The 26,379-nt window shown below is 40.0% G+C and overlaps 1 protein-coding gene across 2 annotated transcripts; it reads right to left on the bottom strand.

The window, feature by feature from the left end:
• Positions 1–1,640: 1,640 nt before the first annotated feature.
• tmem184c (transmembrane protein 184C) lies at positions 1,641–20,725 on the bottom strand. 2 transcript variants are annotated; one of them, XR_007958283.1, is made up of 11 exons: positions 20,111–20,725; positions 19,192–19,322; positions 19,057–19,093; positions 15,220–15,425; positions 14,432–14,506; positions 11,967–12,060; positions 11,538–11,650; positions 11,231–11,330; positions 6,747–6,918; positions 2,367–4,966; positions 1,641–1,886 (listed from the first exon to the last, which is right to left on the bottom strand). XR_007958283.1 is itself a non-coding variant. In XM_052039733.1 (10 exons), the coding sequence occupies exons 1-10, from the start codon at positions 20,225–20,227 to the stop codon at positions 4,722–4,724; spliced, it is 1,290 nt and encodes a 429-aa protein (XP_051895693.1). In that variant the 5' UTR covers positions 20,228–20,725; the 3' UTR covers positions 1,641–4,721. The 2 variants fall into 2 exon arrangements, 1 of the variants encoding a protein (XP_051895693.1); XM_052039733.1 differs by having other exon boundaries at positions 1,641–4,966.
• Between the last annotated feature and the right edge of the window lie 5,654 nt (positions 20,726–26,379).

Raw genomic sequence — 26,379 nt, 5'->3', positions numbered from 1 at the left:
AGTAAACTGAAACAGTCCAAAAGCTATTTCTGTTTTTATAGAAACCAGCAAAACACATCCATGTTTGCACTGCTTGCTGAATTAGCTTATAGCTTTTGTCATCAATACAAGGACCATTTGATGAAAACTCCTATGGTTTTACAACTAGCTGTTGCACTGACATTATCAAAAATGTTTTCTTGCAGCAAGGGTATCTCAACCTGCCTTAAGCAGATAGGTAGGGATGAGAAATGGCAAAAGATATATTTATAATGGCAATTGACCTCCTATATTATTACACATGGAAAATGAACACCAAGTATAGTGACTGCTAGATGTTATTTGAAACATTTAGAGCTATTACTAAGCTGTTTCCATATCGAACTAGTGAATTCGATTCATTACGTTAACACAGAATACTCAATAGTACATTCACAGGAAGGGATTTTGTTTAGATGAGTTATCAAGAGCTTTTATAGAACAAAACTTAAATCACATAACCAATTATTATGCAAATTACTCTTTCCAAGGAGGCTTCAAGCAGTGGCTTTTATAGATGAGCAAGAGGACTTGTGTGCACTGAATATCAATATAATAGTTTTGGCCAAAGTCTTCAAGATGAAGAGCAAATTAGTAATTCATTTAGCAGCGCAGCACATTGCCAAATAATCTGATCTTTAAGCTACAATAACCAATGTTTGTGTACAATGCATTTTGATGCAACCAAAATATTCAGACACACTAACTTTACTGTTTGGATCATGAAGGCAACTGTAAGTGCTTCTGGGTCCTCTATATATTTGATGTACACACATACAAAAACAGCCAGACATACATGGTGGCTTCACACTGTCAGCAATGGTGTACAGCGCACAAATTGCAAAGGTACTCGTGTAGAAGTAGGATACAAGATGGGTGAAACCTCCTTCAATTAATTTAAATGGGACACTCCTGACCAGGTCCAAGGTTGAGAAACCTACTGCATAGATTTCTCTACTTTGGAATGGCATTGCTGAACCTACTCCAGGTTTAAACTAGCACAGGTTCAGCAAGCAGCTTTCCTAATGTAACTGCCTACATAGGGAGTTCAGTGGCAGAACAGTCAAGAAACCACCAATGAGTACATCTTAGTAAATATTTGTACGTACTGTGCATAGTTCCTCCATACAAGGAAACTACTATTTCTTGGTAAGATTCAGGCCATAAACTTTCAATTGGTTCAGGAGAAATCGAGCAGCAGCAATATTGAGGATGAAGGAGAAGAGCCACAACTAAGGTTCAGAAACAATGTACAGGCAACCCCCATGTTACAGGGGAGCTATGTTCCTAGAAAGCAGTCCGTATTGCGATTTTCTGTAACACAAAGCTGCATCATCTGAGCATACATCAAGAAACGCGAGTTAAAAAGTGTTTGTTTAGTTACTTCTTCCCCCCACCCCCCCAACAAAAATTCTGAGAGTGAATTTTATTATTTATCTCAAATTTTTGGGTCATGATTTGTGAATTATAAAAGGGCGAATTTCCATTACCCGAACAGCAGTAACGCAAGGGTCGCCTGTACTTACATGATTGTCTTTGGAACAGTCACTGTGGCAACTACTTCAATATCCAGTATTGTCCAATTAGCCACATATTAAAAATAAATGTATTAAATACCAGTTAAAGAAATCAAAATGTTTATTTTTCTCATTCTTCGTATAGGTAAAACATCAAAAAATTCACTTTGATGTTTTCATGCAAATTTAACAAGATATTCTAATTGCTAATTTTCAAGAAAAGTAACAATCCTTACTTCATTTAGTTGCATATGTAATTATCAAATTAAGCGGTGTATCAACTCTGATTACTAGGTCAAGTTGTTTTGAAGACTCTATACCGTTCCGATTGGATCACTTAAAATATAGCCCCTGTAATTAACAAATGAACATGGGGATTAACATAGAAAACAATTTTACATAATCTGTAAATTTAATTGATTCTACTGCCCAAATTGATCTGTTAAAATGCAGTTTAATAAGCAAAATTTGCAAGATATCTCACTCATTTCTGAGCATAATGCCCAACATTTGACAGATTAGCAGTTTATTCCATTTGTCAGTTTGATTTATACAAGGCAATATTAATTTATTCCTATTATAAACCTGACAGTTTACTATGTGATAATTCTATTTTAACAATTTACATTGACAGATGAATCAATCTTACTGTTAAAACACTATTATACTAGAATAGCTATTACGTACTTTTCTGATTCACACCCAACCTTTTCCAAGTTACAGCATTGAGGAAGAAATCCGAAAAAGTACATTTTTGAATGCAACTAAGCATTGCAACAATTGTAATGCATGATTTTACACAGATTTGAAATGTGGTTAGAATATACTTACAGTATTAATCTTGAATAGGCGACCGTCCAGAAGTAGCAACTATAATTGTTTTTTCTTTCATATCCATGCAACAAAAAAAGTCTCAAAATAGGCCCAAGATCAACAATAGTTTTCAGCTGTAGAGTTATTGGAACTGCAATTTTTCAGAAATTTGAAAGACAACAGGAAATAAATATATTGGATATATTTATCAAACCTACTGCTGCTACACATGTAATGTCAGTGATTTATTACAGTAGCATTGTCTTGGTACAATGCTTGCTTTACTATAGCAGCATTGTCCTGCTCAGTTTGGCTTCACAAACATGGTGTGGACTATGTGTTGTTTAAAAATTAAACTCCTGGATTTACAATGGTCTGTAATAAAACAAACTGGAGATCTTGCACATTGGACAAACTCTTCCTAGGGTGTGCAGAATGCACTTCAAAATATTAAAATAGAATACCATGCAGTGTTTGTGTTATACCTAAAGGTGCTTCCCAGATCAATATCCAATGGAATACTAGCATCACATGGCTGTGCTCACTCCTAGTCCCTCTACCCTATCCTCCTCATGAATAAACACAATGTTTGAGTCTATAAAGCTCTCAACACTGTGCAGGATTAAGCTTCCCACCAGCTAGTATAAAAGGGATAATAGTAATGGAAAGTGTGTTGCTGCCCCAGTCAGATTATGTTTCGAACACCTTGGGACATCTTGCTACGTTAAGCATTTTAAAAATATGAGCAGTTGCGATTCTTTCCTCTCCTTTGCACTATTCTCCAAAGGGATAAATGTGATGAGAGAAGCTAATGGCTAAAGTCGAGCAAAAACAAAAATAGTAAATACTGCAGGATGTATTGAAGACTCAGCCAATGAAAAGTAAAATCAGAACTTACATTTATAAAGTGCTCTTGACGTGCTTTGGATATTCCAAAATGATTTACAGCCCAAAGAATGATTTGTGGAATTTCAGTCAGTTATGTAGACAAAAAAAATTTACAATCAATTTGTGCACAAGATCCCTCAGCCATTGTTCAAATTAATGACCAGGACAAATTTTGAGCAGATTGCTCCTTTAAAATAAAATTCTCAGTGAAGAAATAAAAGTGAAGAGAAAAAACAAACAATATCTTACTGAATCTGAAGGAATAACCATTGTATTCAAAAATGCCTCAATATAAATTTAAGGCTGAATGGCAGCCTCCTGTGCCTATCATGTCCATACTAGTCAAGGCAGTATTTTACTCTGACTAATGCTACTTCCAGCTCCTGGTTTGTAGCCCTGTAGGGGACTACACATCAAAATCTTATCCAACTACTTTTTAAATTCAGGTACAAGTTCCAGACCCTCCAAACCCAACCCCTTCTGCTCCCCCCCCACCCCCCAAACCATTACTCTATCACAACATTCACTTTCTCCCCACAGATGCCCACTGATCTTTCTACCCAACCCCCTAAACTTGCAGTCCCTAATTATTGACTTCTCTGTTAAGGGAAATAGGTCCACCCTACGCAAGCCTATCACAACATTTAACATCCCAGTCTCTTCAGTTCCAAAAATGCAAATTTAAATTAGTTAATCTCACCTCGTCACTAAACTTCAGTCTCTGGCAAGATCCTTTCACAACTGACCCTCCCTACCACTGTCATTTTCTTCCTGTAATGTGGTTACCAGAACCATATGCTGCTGTGAATGATATCTTACAGTTCTAGCATGTCTTCCATGTCTCTGTCACTAAAGGAAAATATCTCGTATGCTGCCTTAAACACCATATCTACCTATCTTGCTACCTTCAGGAGCTGTTGCCATGAAGTCCTACTGTTGTGCTATACTTGCAGTACCGTAACCTACCATTAATTAGGTAGTCCCTTGCCTTGTTTTACGTTCCCTGAAGAATTACCTAAAATTGTTTTCCCAAACAAAGCAAAACCAAACAAGATAAAATACCCCGGTTGGTTCTGGATCATACCACTATTAAGATTAAGAGTACATCAGCCAATTTGGACTGCAATAATGTTCCTTAATTAGTAATTTGGGAGATATTTGATGAATTCTGCAATGCTTTGGACAACATTTTGCAATTTCTTCCATTAAAAACCATTACAGACATTCTATACAATACAGTTAGTTATTTCATATGACTTTTCTTAAAACCACAAAGTTCTGTACATATATTGGTTCAACACTAATCAATCATTATCAGTTTGCTTATTTTAATATACAGCATTAGATTTCTATATTTAAATTTTTCAAGTCGAGTTCATCCATAATGCTCAGTCTGGTTATCCATAGTACCATCTGAGGATGTGGCTTTAAAGCAAACTTGAGGTCATAATTTAAGCAACAATGCATACATCTTGATCAGGAGTTTTATGGTGAATTGCTGGGCACAGAATTTAAGGCATCTTCATTTTCTCTCTCTTTTGGTAAATCATGGGGTGCAAGAGCTGCATGTGTTTGTCCAAATCCTTGATAGTATCCCATTGGAGAAGGTGGGAGAGATGAGGTGTCAGAATTCAGGTCCTGGCTCGCTGAAGAGAGAAGGCTGGTATGTTCATTGTGCTCTTCTTCTACAGTAACATTTGTTTTCCTTGGTCGACCCAGCACAGTCCTTCCTGTAAAATTTAAACATTCAAAAACAAGTGATAGGGTTGAGTACGCCTCAATAAGATCCATAAATTATCTTGATTTTGTTGCACTAACTGTATTTATGCATTACTCACTGAATTTATCCTGCAGCTGCCATGCAGATACAAGTGATTTATGACACCATCAGCTTAACCGTGCTTACATTTATTAACCAGAACTTTGGACTACCATGAACAAATTCTGTAAAATTAAATATTCCCTAAACAGAACACTTTCTTATTTATAAAAGGAGTTATGTTTGGAGACTAGTTAGGAGACCATACTTGTGTTATCCATTAGGTAGGTCTGAAGGGTGTCCAGAATGTCACCCTTGCAGATGAAATTTGAAATAAAGTTCATCAGTACAGCCGTTACAGCAATTCGAGATTAACCAGAGATTTTATGCATTTGCGCACAACTGTTGGACGCAAACTTATTGGCAGCTACAAATTATTATTCATATCCTTTTACTGACAATGAAATTACTCTGTAGATCATGAGAACCAGCTGGTAAAATGATAACCTGCCACCTCTAAGTTTAAGTTTTTCCTTGGTCAATCCCAGATTTCCCAGACAATTTTCCTCACCTGTCAAATCTGTGACAAAACTGAACTATCCACAGGAAGCCAGCAGCCATAAAAAGCTGTCATTGTACTACTACTGGTTTAAAACCTGTACTTTTGGTTCAAAAGCTACAAGAGGAAAGAATAATATTTTCAATGCATAAATAAATTTTGGAGAAAGAAGGCCATCTTGTGACAGTAGGGGGGATAGCAGGTTTCATTAAATAAGATGAAAATAGGATAATTGGGAGTACTTGAGGGAGGGAATTATTCACCTTGAAGACAAACATTCAAGAGTATTTTTTTGCCCAAAATGTACTTAAGACTGAATGGAAATCTTTAAGAGACTTGAAGGATGTGTATCCCAGACCCTGGTGAGATGTTAGAAGCACTAACCAATTTCCAAAGATTCCAGGAAATGGGAAATGTGCCAAAGTTTAAGAGCTTGCAAATAATCTAGGAATTTATGTCAGTTAATCCTGCCTTGGCTGCAAGTTAACTTCAAGAGTTCAAAGAGGAAAATTAATGAACACATTAAGACGATTGGCCAAATCAGCAGTAGCAAGCAGATTTACTTCCTCACAATGGGGTACTGCAACCAAGCACAAACAATCCTCATCCAGTGAATGATCTGCACCTCGCAAACCCAAAAGCAAAGACCAAATGCAGTTCTCACACTATTATCCAGACTGAGGTCAGCTGGTTCAAGAACAGATTGAAATCAGAACCATCCTCCTCAATTGGATTCCAAGTAGAAAATTAGCCTGATAGTTACTTCTGAAGAATGCCTTTCAGATACATGGAGTCCTGTCCAAAACAAGATTGTCAGGCTAGGTGAGCTCAGGTCAATAAAGAACACGTTTTAAATGCTGCTTTGTTGCAAGAGTCATTCCTATTGGCTAGTTAAGTAGACATCTCTCTCTCTCTACCTTTTAGCTTCCATACAGAAGTATGTATTTCTAGTCTGGGAATATACGACATATACTACAGTATTATTGGGAGACCTCTTCTAATAACTTGATTACTATTGAAACAAACAACACAAAATTGCCACTGGTTTCACTTGGAACTAATTCAAGATGATACTTAAGAACTGACACCTTTGCACTACAAAGGTTGAAATCTTTCCACTTTAAATCTAAATAGTGTCAATGAATAAACTTAAAACATGCAAAATGATCTCACTAATACGCGCTTTCCTTACCAACGTTCCGCACTTGTTCTGATATGTCTGCTCTGATGTCAGAGATATCCCACATGGCAAGAAATGAATCCAAGCAGGAGCCTTCCTCAGCTTCCTGTACATAGGGCTTATAGGAAAAGCTATAATGATGACCAATCGCGGCAAAGAACATTTCAATACAAATTACAAAATCCTGAGGAAAATAGAAAAAATAGTTGATCAAATTACTTTGTTTCACATTATACATTTCTTCATTTTAGCCAGCTCCCACAGTTAATATATTAAACTGTATCTAATTAAAGGAACGTTAGATTAAGAGGAATGGCTGGAGACGCATGTAGATCATTAATATTAGTGTAGATGGTTCGAGCCAAATTGGCTGGTTTGTACCCAATATGGTGCTCATTCTGATGGCCACCTTTGTGCATGGATGCATCGAGCTGTGCAGGTCTCAGAATGCAAACACCAAGTTTCACCTTATGGTGAGGTTCTACCTGTTGCTGGTGTTGTGAATATGTGTCTGGTTATATTGCTGGATAATGTTCTATTCAGTGAATCCTGCCATACCACTTATCCCTCAAAGTTTGTACAGAAGATTAAATTAATCAATCAATCAAAGTTCTACAATGAATGTTCTTGGGGCTCTGCTGAAAATGTATTCCATTGGATGTACCCTTGATTGGACTGTCAAAGTCATTTGGCAAAAATGCATCATCACAGCTTCCAAATGGCTCTGCTGGTGATGAAAAAGGCCCTCATTGTCAGATCCCTCATGGACAGCCAGTCTCAGAAACACCACAAGCTGCCCTCATGGATAAAAAAACCTCCTTCTGGAATACACATTTGCCAAAGTGGTCCTGTAAGGGGTGTGGTGGTCTTTATCAAAGATCTTTCCAAGCAGCTGCATAACACAGGACACATGCTCTACAGGCTTTTCAGAGAAATGCACAGAGCCAAACATCAACTGCTGCTGGAAGATTATTGACCTCATTGAAAGATGCTTTTTGATCTCGCCAGGTTCATAGAGTCTTACGTGGCAAAAACTAGTTTCTGTTCATTTTTCTGGACCTTATCTAGTAATTTAGTTGCAGGAGCTGCTATTCCCAACTGGAATTTCAAGTCACTGTTTCTAATATTTCATTTTTATAAGCAGTGCCTTCTCCAACATATGGCAGCATCACTGTTCATATTTGCTCCTTTATCAATTCAACATTTTTATTACTGTATTCTATTCTCATTTTTATTACTGTCCAGCAAATTTCCTACCAAATGACTTCAAATTCTAACCAATTAAAACAAATGCCTAATGATGATCGACATTGGTCCCATTGATCTTCCTCTATGTATTATATGACTGCGTAACAATCAACTTTTTTCAGTTAGTCCAGAGATGAACCATCTATGGTTCAACTACTGAAAGAGTTTTTACAATGCACTAGGCTCAAGTCCTTTCCTTCATGACCCCCCACCATTGTGGAGACTGCAGAAAAAGAGAGGGAGGATCACAGAGTGGGAGGCAATGATGGTAGGTCAGAGAGTAGACTGTAAGGGAGGTATGTGCAGTGTAAGTGGATAGGAGAGAGGATTGTGGAAAAGGCGCCAGGTATTTGATTAAGGGGCAGATAGGAGGAGGAGAACTTGGGTGGAGGGGAATGTCTGCGTAAACATGGACTGGATGGATTGATCAGAAGTATTAGCATGTTAAGGCAGCGTTCTAAATTTGGAGGAAGACGGAAGCTTCGAATTGTCTGATTGTAGCACAAGCAGGAAGGAGCTCTTTGATTAATGCAGAAAAAATGAACTTTCCAGTTAAGATCTTCCTCAGTGCTCTTGCAAGCCTCGTGTATGGAATGTAGTGTTCTAAAAGCATTAAACACCATTTGACATCATTGCACATGCCCAAGCACATCATATTGGCAGAACTGCGACAACCTTTGCTTAACTTAGAATTGATGCTTTAAGCACAAAGGTTGGGCCCCTCAGTTTGATTTAAATCACCTTTCTGGAAAAGACATTTATTTATATTCCTGCAATTTCCCCCACTTCTGAAGATAAATTAACTCACATAAAATTACTTAGCATTTTCCTTCCCTACTTAACTTCAAATTCCCCACCATTATCTCCAAATTTAACTAGCTTTGGAACTTTATAATTAATGTGCATTTTGTGTTCAATTATTCTATTGTGAACTTCCTCCCTCCTCTCTATATTTAAAATTACACACCTGGAGGAAAAAATTGGAAAATACTTGGTCACTATTTTACACAGTAATAATTGTTTAATGTATGGTGACAGTATCTCCTCATCTGCATATCTATCATTACACAACTCCCAGGTAGCAAATGTTTATTCAAATCTTTGCAACAACAGGTTTTTTTTAAATTGTTGCTTAAAAGGTTTTGTTTGCTACATTGAAGGTAGGGAATGCATTTGGAGGCTGTCTTTCAAAACAGTAATATTTAACACAGCCCTTCTGATTGGAAAAATGAGCCCATTAAGCAAAAAGCATTTAAAATGGAAAAATACTTACAAGCAACTGCACTCTTCCATTTGGCAGTAACAGAGGTTCCATGAGTAACTTGTATGTTTTGGCTTGTAAGAACAAGCAGTTTGCTTTTGATTTACTACATTCTTACAGGGAGGAGATTGACTAGCTCCTGACAGTTCTCACTATTTACTACAACTCTTAACTGGTGGCTACCACTGAAGCAACAAACAGCAGAGAGTTACTAGCACATGTTCACAGTATTTCTGTAATGTATCCCCAGTGAGAGTGAAGGGTTTACTGTACAACCTACCATATGAATTCTCACATAAAGGGTAGGAACTTAATTCCATCAGTAACTAGGAGTGACCTGTACTCTCATAACCAATGAAGCCAGAAATAGGCCATTCAGTCCCTGTGCCTGCTCTACCATTCAATAAGATCATGGCTGATATTTTGCCTGTGTCATTTTCCTCCACTAAAATTTATCAATTTCTGTCTTGAATATACTCTTGGGTAGAAAATTCCGAAGATTTGCCAATCTCTGGGCGGTTTCTTTTAATCCCGATCTTTTATGGGTGACCATTTATTTTGAGACTGTGTCCCCCTGGTTGCAGACACCCTGGCCTGGGGAAAGCATCCCTGCATCTGCAGTGTGAAGGCCTGCAAGCATTTTGGACATTCTAATGAAGTCACCTCTTATTCTTCTAAACTGTATGAATGGGATAGCAGTTTTGTTGTACACGGAGAGATTAAGCAGGCTGGGTCTATACTCGCTCTGCATCCTCCTCAAATCCCACACTGTTACCTAGCTTAGTATCAGCAGCAAATTTGCATCCAAACCAGTTGTGAACTGGTGATACCCCAGCACTGGTCACAGCTGCCAAACCTGAAAATGACCCATTTATTCCTATTCTGATTTCTGACTGTTAGCCAATACTCAGTTCAGGCCAGAACATTACTCCCAATCTCATGTGATCCAACTTTGTTAAACAACCTTGTGTTGTATATTCCCTCATGACAGGTGAATCCAATACGAGCTACCAGTTTTCTCTCTTCCTCCTTTCTCAAATAGTGGGGCTACATTGGCTACCTTCTAATCTGTGGAAACAGTTCTAAAATCAATGCGATTTTTGAAAGGTGACAATCAGCATACCTACTACCTACAGAGAGTTCTCTCATAACTTTGGAATGTAGATGAAATTGTGAGTGTTCAGCATCCACTAGCTTCTTCAATGTTAGCATTGCTAAAGAAAAATTAATTTCTTTTAACTTCTTCAATCACTTCAAACCAGTTGTCCTCCAACATTTCCAGGAGATTTTCCATGCCTTCTTCCATAAAGACAGACACACAGTACTTGTTTAATTTCTCAGCCATTTCCTTATTCCCTGTTTCATTTCCCCTGTCTCAGTCTCAGATTGACTTTTGCTCGTCTTTTTAATTAAATATCTACAGCAGCTTTTCCAGACTGTATGTATGCTTTTTGCTATATTGCTCTCATATTCTAATATTCCTTTATTCGTATTCATAGTCCTTTATTCATTTTTTAATATTCATTTTCTAATATCCAAAGTGTTTGGATCCTCCTTTGCCAAATTCTGAAATTTTCCCAATTCTCAGGCTTACTGCTCTTTCGGGCAACAATTTAATCTATTATTTATAACCTTGTTTGCCACGAGTGGAACACACTTCTTTTGGCTTTTGTGCTTTAAAAACGGGTATACATTTGTAGAAAATTAAGTATTAATTCTTGCAGTGTTAGACATTGTCAAACCTTTCATTGCAGCAATCTACTGGAGACACCCTTCAAAATCATTCACTTTGTTTAAAAACACTGGTTTCAGATCAAACTAGATCACATAGTCTTTATATAAAATTCTATCACATTACAATTATTCTTCTCGACAACGCTAGCTCAAAAATAACCTGTTCCTAATTAACCATCCTTGCAAACTAAAATAGATTCTGTAAGAGATGCTGCTTTTGAGGTTGTTGTAGAAATGAAGCTGCTAAAATTACCTGTAGACCAGTAGCCACAGCTTCCACACTTTCCCAGTCCCATGTGCGTTTGTCAGATATCACCCCAACTTTCACAAGTAATGCAATAAAGGCAGCTTGCCTAAAAAGGATTGAAAAGGAATTTTTAATAACCATAATAAAATGATTTAAAAAGCAATTCAACTATTTGGGTTTTGTTCTTTCCATAAATGTATTCAACCAATTTATATTATTAAATTAAACTTTAAGAGAATTATTGCTTTTTTTTTAAAATCAAAGAATAAAAGTCTTAGGAGAATAAAACAAAAGCTACTTTTAAAAAACTTACCAGAAGGATACAAAGACTACCAGTTTCACACAGAGAAACTTGCCCACTGGCTGGATGGGGTTCAATTCATTTCGTAGCACTTTATAAAATAACACAAGGCAATACATGGCAAACTGGAAGAACAAAGAATAACTTAATCGGAATTACAAGAATAAGCAGCAGCATTTATACAATGTCTTTAATACAGAAAAATATAACTGAATGTGCATATGATTTTGAGTGAATCAGAAATTAGTTTTGTTTGAATAGCTGCTGCTTTTCAAAATTTAATCAAAACTTAAGTTTCATTTTAGAGGGAGAAGGTTGAAAAATCCTTAAATTTAAGACCAACACAAAAGACAAACTGTCCCCAAAATTTGGAATCAAGTGCAGCAAACTAGGAAAATCAAAATTACATTTTTATAAGCAGACACATATATCAAGACTTACTAGCTGTGAAAGATTGTTAATTATAACCAAGTACGTCCAAGCATTCTTGAAGCTGAAGTTCCCTTCATCATAAACTCCAATGAGCTCGCAGATTCTATGAAAGAAATGAAACCTAAATTACTGACCTTGGATAAGGCACACTACTTGATAGCATACTTGCCCACCTCCAAGCTTACATGCCAAAATCCTAAAACAAAATTAAATATCAAGAATGTCACATCATTCTCTGGTAGCTGCCTTTAATTAATAGAATCACACTGCTTTTGTTATAACTGAATAGCCCAACTGTCAGCCTGTGAATAATTATTTAAACAAAATGAACAACATAACAGATCATGCCAACTTTGCCAGTGATTTAGATCAGGACCATCAGCCTTCATCATTTAAAATTATGTAAATCTCAGGCTTCTGTTCACACACTGAGAAACTTCCCCAGACACCCCCCCAAAACTTGATGTCATCCACAGATTTTGAAGTTATACTGCCAATTTCAAATTACAAACCATTTAAGTAACTTGGGTGCACCCTAACCTCCACTTCTCGTGCTCTCATTCGCACCAAATCCCATCCACACATCAGCCATGCTCACAGATCAATTTTTGTTTACTTCTTTTGGTCTGACATCTTAAGCACTGAGAAAGCCAAATCCATCCATGCCCTCACCTCTCAGTACAAAACAAGAGGTTACAGTGATGTACGTTTTTGCTGCTGCTAATGGAAGGCAGCACTCATGGATGCCCAGTTTTGAAACTTAATCAGAAATTGTAAACATTCTATTTAGCATGTTTTTAAAGCCACACAATATGATAGAACATGTCCTCAGGACTCTGTCTCCTGGAGGACTCCATAGTGGTAACTACTACCAGTTCTATCATGGACAGATCCAGCTGGCACAAGTACATGGATGAGGAGAGGATCCTTGTGAAACAAAGAACTGCAGATGCTAGAATCTAAATGAAAAACACGATGATTCTGGAGGAACTCAGCAGGCCAGGCAGCATCTGTGGAGAAAAGCAGGCGGTCAATGTTTCAGGTCAGGACCCTTCTGCAGGTGATAGGTGGATACAGGTAAGAGATAGTGATGAGCAGATGCAGGGGAGGAGGGGAGAGCAGATCCATCAGGGGATGGGTCAAAGGTAAGGAGAGAGAGGGGGAAAAAAAAGGGGTAGAAAAAAAGAGGGGCTAGGAAAGGGAAGGAGAGAAGCTTGGTGGGGGGGGGGGGGGGGGTTGTGCCTCATGAACATTGAGCCTAACAGCACATGCATTGATTTCTCCCACTTTAAGTAATCCCCCCACCAGGCTTCTCTTTCTTTTTTCTACCCCTTTTTTTCCTTTCTCTATTTACCTTTGACCCACCCCCGATGGGTCTGCTCTCCCCTCCTCCCTCACACCTGCCTATCACTATCACCACCTTGTGCCCACCCCACCTCCCCTCTTTTGTCCACCTGCTTTTCCCTCCTATATACTGGGCTTCCCCTTTTCCTATCTTCAGTCCTGAAGAAGGGTCCTGACCTGAAAAGTTGACGACCTGCTTTTCTCCATGGATGCTGCCTGGCCTGCTGAGTTCCTCCAACATAATAGTGTTTTTCATCAGAGGATCCTTGTGTTGGTTCACTCACAAAGTAGCTTGCCAAGCCGCTTCAGAGGGCACTTAAGAGTCAACCATATGTGACTATACACCAGAATCTAAATCACCCAAACCCCAGTAGCCCAGCTACAGATGATGCATGCATTTGCAAGCTCCGAGCCATTATCAGCTCATTCACTGAAGCATGTGAGATGTTGGGCCTTACACTCAACATCCACAAGATCAAGATCCTCTGCTAACCTGCCCCCACTCTACCAAATTGGTCTCCAATGATACAGGTACATAATGCAAACCATGGAAAATGTGAACCACTTCTCACATCTTGGGAGTCACCCCTCGGTGAAAGCAAACATTGATGATGCCTTTAGTGCACAGCCTTGGGTCAATTGAGGAAAAGGGTATTTGAAGATGAAGACTCAGGCCTAGCACAAAACTGATGGTCGAGCACATAGCAGTGATTCCCTTCCCTCCTGTATACTTCTGCAGAAGGCACTTCAAGGCACTGAATAGATACCACCAATGCTATCTTTGTGAAGTCCTCCAAATTTACTGGAAAGGTAAGCAAACCTCCATCAGTATCTTGTCCCACGCCAGCATCAAGGCCCTAAATACACTCAGTCAGCTACATTGGGCAGGCCATGACATTTGCCTGTCTGATCCAAGCTTGCAAAACAGAGTTTGAAAGTTTGATGTTCACAGATATTGTGACACTGGGACATGGTTTAAAAAAAACAGAAGAATTTAAAACTAATTTAAGCATATTCAACTGGAGAAAAAAAAACTGTGGTGCTCAAAGTGTGTGTTTGGAGTCCTATATAAACAAAGGAATAAACAGTGGTAAATAGATTTTCATTCATTGCTTCAAAGCGTTACTTACAAAGCAATTATTGTTGTAAATGGTCTGACAACTGTATACTGCAGGACTCCAAGCTTGCACCTAAACAGCAGCACCCTACCAAGGAAAGCACAAGCAAAAAAGCTGTCAGAATCTGCATTCATTAGGAACACTACACAGAAAGCTATGAATATGGCAAATAATAGAAAAACACTCCCTTTAATGTGCACTCCATAGGAGTAGCACAGAAGTGCAGCTGGTGGATCTGCTGCTTCACAGCTTAGTAAAACAAGTTCAATCCTGACCTCCAGTGCTGTCACTGTAGCGTTTGCAATACCAACAGTGAACTGGTCTCCTGGTGGTGCAGTGGAGCATCAGCCTAAGTTTTTATGCTCAAATCTCTGCATTAGGACTTTGAACCAGAACATTTGAGACTTAAGAGGCAAGAGTCTGGCAAGCTAACCCATGCCTAATACAAAACAATTAAAAAGTACAAAGGCAATATGCTGTTCTCCCTGTCTTATTTTCAGATTATAATAAATTACACTACAGAATAAAATGATCTTGCAAACTGGAATCTACAGCACTGAAAAATATATAGCATGCGATAATAATGTGGCACAATTCAAATTAAATTTACAGGATTTATTTTAAAGGTTTTGTTTTCTTAGATATATGCATGGGATGTACTCAATTGTCGGTTTGTTTTAATTTTTAGTAAAAACAATCTGCACTTCCAGCAACTTTCCTTTTGAAACTCCCATGGAAAAATTGGAACTTCGGATTTTACATTTAAGAGATGAGTAAACAGTAGAAGGATTGCTACTTACTCTCCCATATGCCAAGATGGACAGCAGCAGAGTGGGGGCAGATGTTTTTGTTGATCTTTAACTTCCAGTAGCATCACCAAGTTTGGGTACTGATAGGTCAAATAGCTCAGTAGGAAGATCATGAAATTATAGATGACATATGCTTCATAGCATTCCCGACATGTATCAACATATATAGCAATGTGAGGGTATTTCAGTGCTATCCACTGGTTAAAAAGAAAATGATTGCATGTAAAAATAATTAGACTTTTACCATACTACACAAATCACAGGTGTGTCTAAACATCAAACGGTTGCATAATTGGCACCTTAGATTCTTTTTATTTTAAAAACTTAACTAATACATGACGCCATCAAATATTTAGAATTTGTTTTACTTCCACTTTCCTGAATTCTAATCCCTTGATACAAATGTATATATCTGAGGGTTCCAAGTTTGGTGTTGCAGGTAAAAGGAGACACATAATTGCACAATTTATCTCAAACAATTCCATTTTGAAACAATGTGCTCCAAAATATATTTTCTTTGACTCATTCCTTCAAGTTATTTAAAGAAAAAAATTTGGAAGTTTCCTTCAAAAATAGTTAGCTTATTTTAACATATTTTATAGAAAACAAAACTTCAAAATAGGTCATAGGAACTTACAACAATCACCAAAGAAACTAGTGGAATTGAATGGCAGGTTATTCTCCTAAAGCTGATGGCTATCATCTTGGGGCCATAAATGTAGTGACTGCAGAGATAGTGAATATATTGGTCATGATCTTCCAAAGTGGATTCTGGAAGGCTCCCAGTGTATTGGGAAACTGCAAATGCAACAGTTTTGTTCAAGAAAAGAGGAAGACAGAAATCATATTTATAGGTCAGTTAGCCAAATGGAAGTCATTGGGGAAAATGCTGGAATCCGTTATGGCAGTATTACAAGACAATTAGAAAATCAAAATACAATCAGAGTCGATGTGGTTTTATGAAAGGGAAATAACATCTGACCAATTTATTAGAGTTCTTTGAGGATGTAACAGAGTGATAAAGGGGAACCAGTAGATAAAATGCATTTGGATTTCCAAAAGACATTCAATAACGTGTCTTCCAAAAGGTTATTGTACAACAAAAGGTTATTGTGCCATTGGGAGTAATACATTAGCAAGGATAAAGGATTGGTTAGCTAACAAAGGATTGGATAACTGAGTGACTGCCTTAATTGTGGGATGCCACAGGGATCAGCGCTGGGGCTTCAATTATCTACATCAATATTAGTGACTTAGAAGGGACAGTGTTCCAGCTAAATTTGCTGCCTAAATAAAAAAAAAGGTGGGATAGCAAGTTGTGAAGACAGAATCTGCAAAAGATTTATAGGTATGCAACGTGAGTGGGCAAAAATTTTGCAGATAGAGAATGAGGTAGGGAAATTATTCCTTTTCCTAGAAAGGACAGAGAAGTTTAAATTGATAGACTATACAGTGCCGTACAGACGCTTCTGAGTATCCTTTTACACAAATGCTAATGTTAGGAAAGCAAATGGAATTACAAAGGAGATGTGTGTAAGGCAAGTTGTGCTATGACTGCATGGGCAATGGTGATACTACATCTGGAGTACTGGTATGGTTTTGGTCTCCTTATTTAAAAAGGGTATATACTTGCATTGGAGGCAGTTTCGAGAAGGTTCATTAGCTTGATTCCTCGAATCAAGGTGTTATGAAGAAAGCATGTGCAGGTTATGCCTAAACACTTGAATTAAAAACAATTGATAATTTCATTGAAACAATATAATTCCCAGTGGGCTTAACAGGGCAAATGCTAAAAGAGTTATTTCATCTTCAGGAGGGCATAGCTGTGGAATAATTTCAAAGAACTGTGGAGGATGAACCACAGAGCAAACTCGAGGCGCTACATGGGCTACACTTGCTCCTATTTTTTTATGTTAAACTAGCACAATTAATTTTGAGAAGTCATTTTGTACTTGGTGAATAACTAGACAATTGCTTTGAAAGGTTGTCAAGCACTAGTATTGTATTTTTATGTAGAAAAACATTTATTTTTATGTAGAAAAATATTTAAAGGGCTGATCAAAACCTTGTTCCAGTTGACTGAGATGAGTGGCAGTCAAAAAGAAAAGAGCAAGTTCAAGTGGCAAATGAGTAAAGAGTACATTCCAGGTTTGGGGTCTAAGTAAGCAAAGGCACCATAACACCATGCTCCAGGATAGTGGTTTTTCCAAAGTTTTCAGGCAACCCACCTTAACCAAATAGTTCACCCATGCAACCCAATAACCAACCTACTATAAATCTAATCATCAGTACAATCAAACCATTGATGCAAGAACCAGCCTTCAAAATATTTCCATTGAAACTACCAAAACTCACAAGAAGTGATTTTTTTTAAATCACAAGGTGCACTGTGTAAACAATGACCACTTCCTTTTAGAGCAGCAACACTGTCTTGATTGTGCAGGTTAAAATCAATTTTAACCCATTTTTGAACATTCCAAGACCCAGAGGGTTGTGAAACCACCCCCCCCCCCCCCCCGGTGAAAACCACTGCTCTAGGTAATGGGCATGTACAATAGCTGGAGATGGAAGTAAAGTCTTTGGTTGATTGTTGATGAATGGGTCACAAGACAATTGGCAGAGACATGTGGCATGGAAGAGAGGTTCTGAAGCAGGTGGACCAAGGTAGATGTAGGTATCCTGTGCGATAGTGGGAACATGCAGTAGGAAGACTACCTTGGGGTTAAACAAAATGTGAATATTCTGAATAGCTTGATTCAACCAGAAGCATTTGCTAGGGATATAGAATTTGTCATGGAATTTCAAGTCTATAGACAATAATTTCATTCTAGCTGGTGAAAATTCCATAACTAGGCTCAGACAAGCAATCTGACATAAAAACAGAAAATGCTGGAAACACTCAGCAATCTGATATTGGGACAGCAAAGGTGTAGTTCAGAGGAAAAAGTGGCACAAAACTAAAGCATGCATATTTATCTGAATAACAGTTGAGGCACAAGATGATATGGTCAACTGCATTAATGGCTGCCTAGAGGACGAGGATATAGTAGAAACCTGATTGTAAAGATTTAAGTATGGAGTTATGAAAAATTTGGGCATGGATCCTGGAGACCACATGTTCAAGATTTTGGAGTAACATGAGAAATTAGAAGTGAGGTTGTAGTTTGCTCGGAGAGGTTCTGAGAAAATTGTTTTTTTGTGGAAGGAGGAATGATCAAACATAATACTCCAGTTCATAAGTTTATTTTTTTGGCCGCTTATAGTAACAGTGCCATTCTAAGCCATTGGGAGGAGCTGCTGTAGTTTCTGATACAAGTTCTTTCCCTCTGCTTTTTAAAAGGTGCGCTCTTTTGTGAATAAATAGTCTTTTGTACAGCAAACAAAATCTATTTGCTCTTTAACCCAGACACACAGAACAACTCACCATCAACTCAATGGATGAACCAATTTTCTTTAAGCAAACATACTTGCATAAATACTGAACAAAAAAACTATGCTTGAATGCCAAAATATGGATTCAATTCAAGCCCAGTTTTACTTCTTGTTTAAATTGGATAAGAAATTTCTAAATTTCTAATGCTGAGGTTTATCTAAGTGAGGCAATTTGACCAATTTAAAAATAATTAATATCCTTAGACTGCAATAAGTGAAGATCTTGGCTGAAAATCAATTAAAGAATCTATGTTAAAATTAGATTTCTTAAATTATTATTCTTTAATTGTATTAATTTTAATGAGATATAAATGTCTTCACATTAGTCCTTAACAAACAAGCAAACCCCTTCACAAGAAATCATTAAAAGTGTGTTTATTTTTAAAAATTACTTACACTGTCTAAACTATAAATAGGTACCATCCACAGGATCCTGCAGAGGGACAGAAAATTATGATATCAAACTTTTTAATATTCACCAATTTGTTTAGATGTGCATTGAAATTAGCAAAATCAGAAATTATAGTGTACCTTATTATTGGTTTCTGTAATTCTGGTTGAGTATAATGCACTAAATGTTGCAAGATGCCCCAAAGCGATATTGGAATGGTCATAAACACAAAAATACCTGCCGTGAACCATGCTTTATTGTGAGTTCCAACCTTGATTTAAAAATAGCAAAGATTACTGAAAATAAATAAATACAATGGATACATACAGAAGCATTTTGTTTTAAACCACAAGAAAAAAATCTCAAGTTAGTTAAATGATTTGAGATGATGAGTTTGGTTTTGAGTGCCATGTACGGAAATACTTTATTGTGCTGCAATTATTTTTGGCACACACAGACCTTATATTCTATCATTAAATTCTTATTCCCATGTTTATAATAGATCCACCCTAAAAATGCATTACCAGCCTTGTAATGGAATTTGGCTTTTTAAATATGGAAGCAGGATTCCCACAGGTCTTCCTCACTCTCCAAACCCCTTAACCAGGTACAACTTTTGAATAGCTATGAACTTTTCTTGTCTCTTTGGAGACGCAACATTACTTAATTGAGGAAATTCTCCAAATTAGGCAGCCAAGGCAAACTGAGCATCTTCAAGATGTGTGTGCTTCCCTTTGCATTTTCCTTCCCCTTCTTACCATCTCCCAATCTAATCTAATCTATTTCTTCACTCTCTTATCAAGAACATCACCTTCCTTTCTCCTTCCATATGAAGCTTTCCCAAATACAAAGCATCCTAACCAGAAGCCTCAAGTCCAACAGCATTCACAAATTCTGATCACTTCCTCCAGATTACTGTCAGCAATGCTGAAGATCCATTGTCCCACCATATTTGACTTGGAATGCATTTGTACAAAATATGACCCTTTACAATTTAAGCACAATACCTTTTAAAGCAGAAATACCTTACAATGAAGTTTAATGTGACCATCACAATACCTCAGATTTTCGCAGCTCCCAGACACAGAGAGGAATAGCAACCACCACACCCACTATGTACAGGAGTACAACCAAGGGGCGGATCCACTGTCTCCAATTCCCACAGGTGCATGCCATGGCTCCAGGATATGGATATACCTTTCTCACGCAATGTACCTCAGTTGATCAGATCCTACTGAATCCACATGCGGCAGGAACAAGCTCTAACACCACCCCATTGCAGACTTGGTTTGAGCAAAAAAGTCCTTAAGTTTTCTCAGGCACAGCTTGCCCTTCTGAACCATTACAGAACACACTCACCAGGATAAACACATTTCCCCAATGAACCATTCAGCAGTGGGGGCCCTGATACCTGGTTATCCTCACTATGGAGGTCACCTTCCCACTAAGGCTCTCCCTCCCTGCAGAGGTCACCTTGTCCCCTGGACACAATGGACAGATGAACATCTACAGTGGCCACAACATACCCCGTTCCCTCTTCACTATAAGTGGTCACACTGTCTCCTGTACCACCCCTCGCTACAGAGGGCACCCTGCCCACTCCCTCACCCCAAGGTACACCCTGTCCAACCCCTTTACTCCAAGGGACACCCCTTTGCCTGTCCCAATTCCTCACTGTAGTAGGCACCCTGCCCACCCCCCTCACTCCAGGGGACACCCTGGCTACCCCCCTCCCTCCTCACTACAGGGGACACCCTGCCCACTCCCCTCACTACAGGGGGCACCCTACCCACTCCCCTCCCTCCTCACTACAGGGGACACCCTGCCCACTCCCCTCACTACAGGGGGCACCCTACCCACTCCCCTCCCTCCTCACTACAGGGGGCACCCTACCCACTCCCCTCACTACAGGGGGCACCCTACCCACTCCCCTCCCTCCTCACTACAGGGGACACCCTGCCCACTCCCCTCACTACAGGGGGCACCCTACCCACTCCCCTCCCTCCTCACTACAGGGGGCACCCTGCCCACTCCCCTCCCTCCTCACTACAGGGGGCACCCTGCCCACTCCCCTCCCTCCTCACTACAGGGGGCACCCTGCCCACTCCCCTCCCTCCTCACTACAGGGGGCACCCTGCCCACTCCCCTCCCTCCTCACTACAGGGGGCACCCTACCTACCCCCTCCCTCCTCACTACAGGGGGCACCCTGCCCACTCCCCTCCCTCCTCCCTACAGGGGGCACCCTGCCCAGTCCTCTCCCTCCTCACTACAGGGGGCACCCTGCACTCTGGACACTTTCCGTGCAATGAGCTCTTGCTGTCGGAGCAGTGCCGGCGCTGAAGGTACCACTGGAGCCGGGTCTCCGAAAACACATTAGGCCTGAGCTCCTTGCAGCCCAACGCTGAAACAGGCCGACCCTGCCCGAGCTTCAGCCGCTCAGTGGGTACTCATGCACAGCCCCCCTACACCGTCCTCAAACGGCCCGGCTGGTCGTGAAAGGATGTCGCTCCCGAACAGCTCCTCAACACAGATCGTCACCACCTCCGTCGCGTCACAACCCAAGCTCGGCCCTGTATGGTCAGAATTAATGTCAATCATGAAGCAGCCCGGACAGGAACGGGTTACGTAAACAGATGTCAGTGAGGTAGTTGGTCACGTGATTGGATAGATTCGCCGGGATGGATTTGTATTCGCGCAGGCCGGGTCCAATGCCAGCCAGCGCACATCAAACAGCGAGTGCCAGCCAGTGCAATCAAACAGCCGGTGCACATCAAACACCCAGTGCCAGCCAGTGCAATCAAACAGCCAGTGCCAGCCGGTGCACATCAAACACCCAGTGCCAGCCAGTGCACATCAAACAGCCAGTGCCAGCCAGTGCAATCAAACAGCCAGTGCACACCAAACACCCAGTGCCAGCCAGTGAACACCAAACACCCAGTGGACATAAAATATCCAGTGCCAGCCAGTGAACAACGTACCTCCAGTGGAAAGAGAGACAGAATTAACATTTCAGATCCGATCCTCTGCATCAGAACTGGGATAGAGAGAAAACAAGTTAGTTTTCAGTTGCAGAGAAGGAGGGAGAGGAATGGGTAGAACAAAGGGAATATCTCTGATAGGGTGATAGTTAATGTGGCATTTAGAAGCATGTTATCCTTCTTTGTCTGTGGTATGCGTTGCTAATAGCAGTGTTGTAGGAAATGCTCTGCAGACCAGGCTGTACTAATGGAGAGAGAAAAACAGACAAAATCACAGACAAATGACTGGTGGAAATGCTTAGTGTTGAGACAGCCAGAAAGAGTGAGTACCTAAAATTGGAGAACTTTATATGGAGTCCTGCAGGCTACGCCACGTCCAGACAACAAATGAGAGGTTGTTGCTCAAGCTTGTTGCTCAGTGTTGTTTCTCCTTGTAACAGCGCAGGAGGTCACTGATAGATCAGAGTGAGAACGGCATGGAGAATTAAAGTGGCAGGAAATCAGAAGCCTAAACGCAGGTGCTCTGCAAAGCGATCACTCAACCTGTGTTTGGATTATCCAGTGCAGAAGAGGCCATATTTTAAACACTGAGTGGAATACACTGGATTGGAAAATATGGAAGTGAATCACACCTTCCCCTGAATAGACTGGGTCCTTAGAAATTGGGAATGGAAGAGGTGAAAGGACAGGTTTGAGAGCAGATACAGGAAATAGATAAGATACCATGATAGAGGGGAAGTCAAGGATCAGGAAGACATTTCAGAGGCATGTGTCAGCTCTCAGACAGATCGACATATTGCCTTCTGGAGCACAACCCCACCATAAAACATAAGACCATTGTCTCCCACAGAATCACGGACTGTGTTTTCTTGGCAGATATTCCATCCGTGGCTTCCAAACTTGTAGTGCCCTGGCTCTGCACAGCCCACTTCTAGCTTTTTCCCGAGATCCACTGGCAGGTCTGTCCAGGCGGACCCATTGTTTCAGCCTCCCTTGTTTCACTGAACTTATTTCTTTCTACCTTGATTCCATTCTTTCTCCCCTGGTCCATCTACATCCATGAAACTTAGGATGTCTTCTGCCATTTTGGCAGTTTCAAAATTATCTGTCCTGACTGGTTCATCTTCACCATTCACATACAACCCCTCTACTCCTCCAATTAACATCAGATGGGTCTGAAGGCCCTCTGCTTCTTTGAACTAAAGCCCAACCAGTTCCCCTTCACCAACAAACTCGTTCACCTGGCTGAACTCGTCCTGATATTGAACAAATTTTCCTTCAACTCCACTGATTTTCTCCAGATCAAAGGTGTAGCTATGGCACTCACATGCGCCCAAGCTATGTCTATGTCTGTTTATTGGAGTTTTAGAACAGTCTTTGTTTCAGTCCTACTCAGGCCCACTCTCTTAACTCTTTATGGTACATTGATGACGACTGCATTGCTAACGCTTCCTGCACTCATTGTTACTGCTCCCTGCTCTCATACCGAAGTCAAAAATTCCATTACTTCTGTAGCTAATTTCCTTCATTACTTCATGGTCTCACCTTCAATGATCCACCTTTGACTCTTCCCTTTCTAGACCTCTCCACCTCCATTTGGAGACAGGCTAAGCCAGCAACTTCTTCTAAAAACCCAGAGACTCTCACAGTTATTTGGCTTTACCTCCCTGTTTCTGCAAGGACTCCATTCCATCCTCCCAGTTCCTTTGTCTCTGTCACATTTGCTCTGACAATGAGACTTTCTGCACAGATGGCCCTGAAACTGTGGCTTAACCCTTACCATGGTGTACTGAGCCCTTGACTGCATTGCAGCTATTTTCTGCCCACTGTTCTCACCCCCACTCCTGGACAGAGCAAGAACAGGGTTCCACTGATCTTCAACTTGTACCCCATCAGCCTCCACATTCAACAGGTCACCCCTAACAATTTTTGCCAGCTCCACAAATTTCCACCACCAGACACATATTCCCCCCCTCCCTCTTTCAGCATTTCAAAGGGATCGCTCCCTTCACAACTCCTTGGTCTCTTCTTCCACTGTCACTTACCACTCCCCTCCTTATGGCACTTCCCCATACAGCTGCAGGGTTTGCAACACCTGTCTTTTCACCTCTTCCCTCCATCCAGGGACACAAACAGTCTTTCCATGTGAAGCAACATTCACTTTTTCCATTGTACAGTATTCAGTGTTCACAATACGACCGCCTCTACATTGGAGAAACCAAGTGCACATTGAGAGATCACTTTGTGGGGCGTCTGCATTTGGTCCGCAGGGGTGACCCTGAGCTTTTGGTTGCCTGTCACTTTAACTCACCCACCCACTTCCACTCTGTGCTACTTTCTAAGACCTCCTGCACTATTACAACACAGCCCAGTACAAGCTCAAGGAACAATATCTCAATATCTTATCGGGCATATTATTGAATTCACAACTTCAGGTAACTTGCTCTTCCTTTCTGTCTGCATCAGAACTGGCCATCTGTGATCTTGGTTCAGGTTTTTTCCCACCTTTATTATAGCCTGTCTGCTGGACATATTCCACAATCCTGCTATTAGTAACACATAACAGAGACAAAAAGCATTATGTGACTCTAACTCCCACTTTAAGTCATTTGGTCTCACCATATCAGAGATATTTCCTTTGTTCTATCCATTCCTCCCCCACCTTCTCTGCAGACTCTCAGATCTGGAATCTTAACTGCTTCTCTTTCCACAGATGCTGCCTGACCTTCTGCTTTGGTTACTACTTATGCAATTTATGGTACTATGTCATGTACGATATTTCGGTGATTTGTTATTTTTGACAAAAATTTGACTTGGATTTAATTTTACCATTCATGATTTTCCGGGATTGCTGAAACTGGTCATTGAAACTAAGGCAAGCATGACAGGCAATTCATTAAAATTTCACGATCATATAATAAGAAGTCAACTTTATTAACTGCTACTGAGAAATGTTTGCTGAAAATATTTTCTTGAGAGGTTAACTTGCGCATTTTAGAAGTACTGAAACACTGATTCAAGATAGGTGGCATCCTGGCTTTCTTAAATTGGGCCTTAACAAAGAGCAAGGTAATTATCATCATCATGTTGGAACCTTCAACTGGTGAACAGAGAGATATAAAACAGGGATTGTTCTTTTATGACAGGAAGTGCAACTCAAATAATAGGGCACAGACAGAAGGTCAGCATCCTGACTTCTCCAATAAGCTTTGCTTCTGGAAGCCAAGGCTGTCATGTCTGGTGGTAGGTGTGGTGGTAAGTCTCATACTCCCTGATGGAATTAGTGGATGTGCATTTCCAATGGTTCAAAAGGTGATCTCAGCCTTCAGGTATTTGCCTCTGAATCTCCCAGGTGGCTATGCATAATTGCTAAGGGCTGGTGACTGTTGGAATGTTTGTCAGGACAACCACATAATTGTAATGTCTTAAATCAGGTTTAACAGGTACTTGGATATACAGTATATCTCTGGGTGACTTCCTAAGTGTTAGCTGTGGCTCAGTGAGCTGTATTCTTATCTCTGAGTCAGAAGGCTCTGGACTCACTCCAGTGATATATGCACCAAAATATAAGGGAGTGCTGCACGGTTGGAAGGACTGTCTTTTGGGTGAAGTGTTAGTGTAACATTTCACCCAAAAGACAGTACTTCCAACTGTGACTGCCGCTCAAGTGGATATGATCCTATGGTGCTTTTTTGAAGGAGAGCTGCTGTTCTTAATATCCCTTAATCATCATTCTTGGAAAAAAACAGATTGCTTGGTCATTCAGACTGCTGTTCATGGAAGCTTACAGTACCCAAGTTGACTGACGTTCACTTCAAAATTGCTCCATTGCCTGTAAAATGCTTTGGGATGTTCTCAAAAGGAAGTGAAAGCTGTTATATAAATGCAGGTCTTTCTTCCTTCTTTCTTCCCATAGGTCCGGGAGTCTCATTGTTTACCTCACTAAGAACCAGAATTTTTCTCAAATTTCAATTCTAAATTCCTGGACTTCTATGAGATGAAGAATTTGCTTCTGAGCTGAACTGCATTATAAAACTTATTTGATGTGATTCTAATCTGCTGCTTAGTTGCATAAGTTTTAAAGTAACTGATCAGTTTACAACCCATTCTCCATGGTTGTTGCACCTGTTATTGGCTGGTTTTGCACTCCCATAGAAGTGACTGTGGGAGTCAAACGGTTAAAAACCACCATTGCAGAACAGAAGAATTGACAGGTTTCAGTTTGAATAAGCACCTGAAGACTTGCATACAAGGATGGGTAATAGAGTCACAGAGTCATAGAGCAATACAACATGGATACAGGCCCTTCAGCCCAACGTGTCCATGCCGACCATGGTGCCCACCCATCT

This window comes from Pristis pectinata, chromosome 2 (assembly GCF_009764475.1).
Source record: "Pristis pectinata isolate sPriPec2 chromosome 2, sPriPec2.1.pri, whole genome shotgun sequence".
Lineage (NCBI taxonomy): Eukaryota > Metazoa > Chordata > Chondrichthyes > Rhinopristiformes > Pristidae > Pristis > Pristis pectinata.
This window is presented reverse-complemented; position numbering and strand designations above follow the sequence as displayed.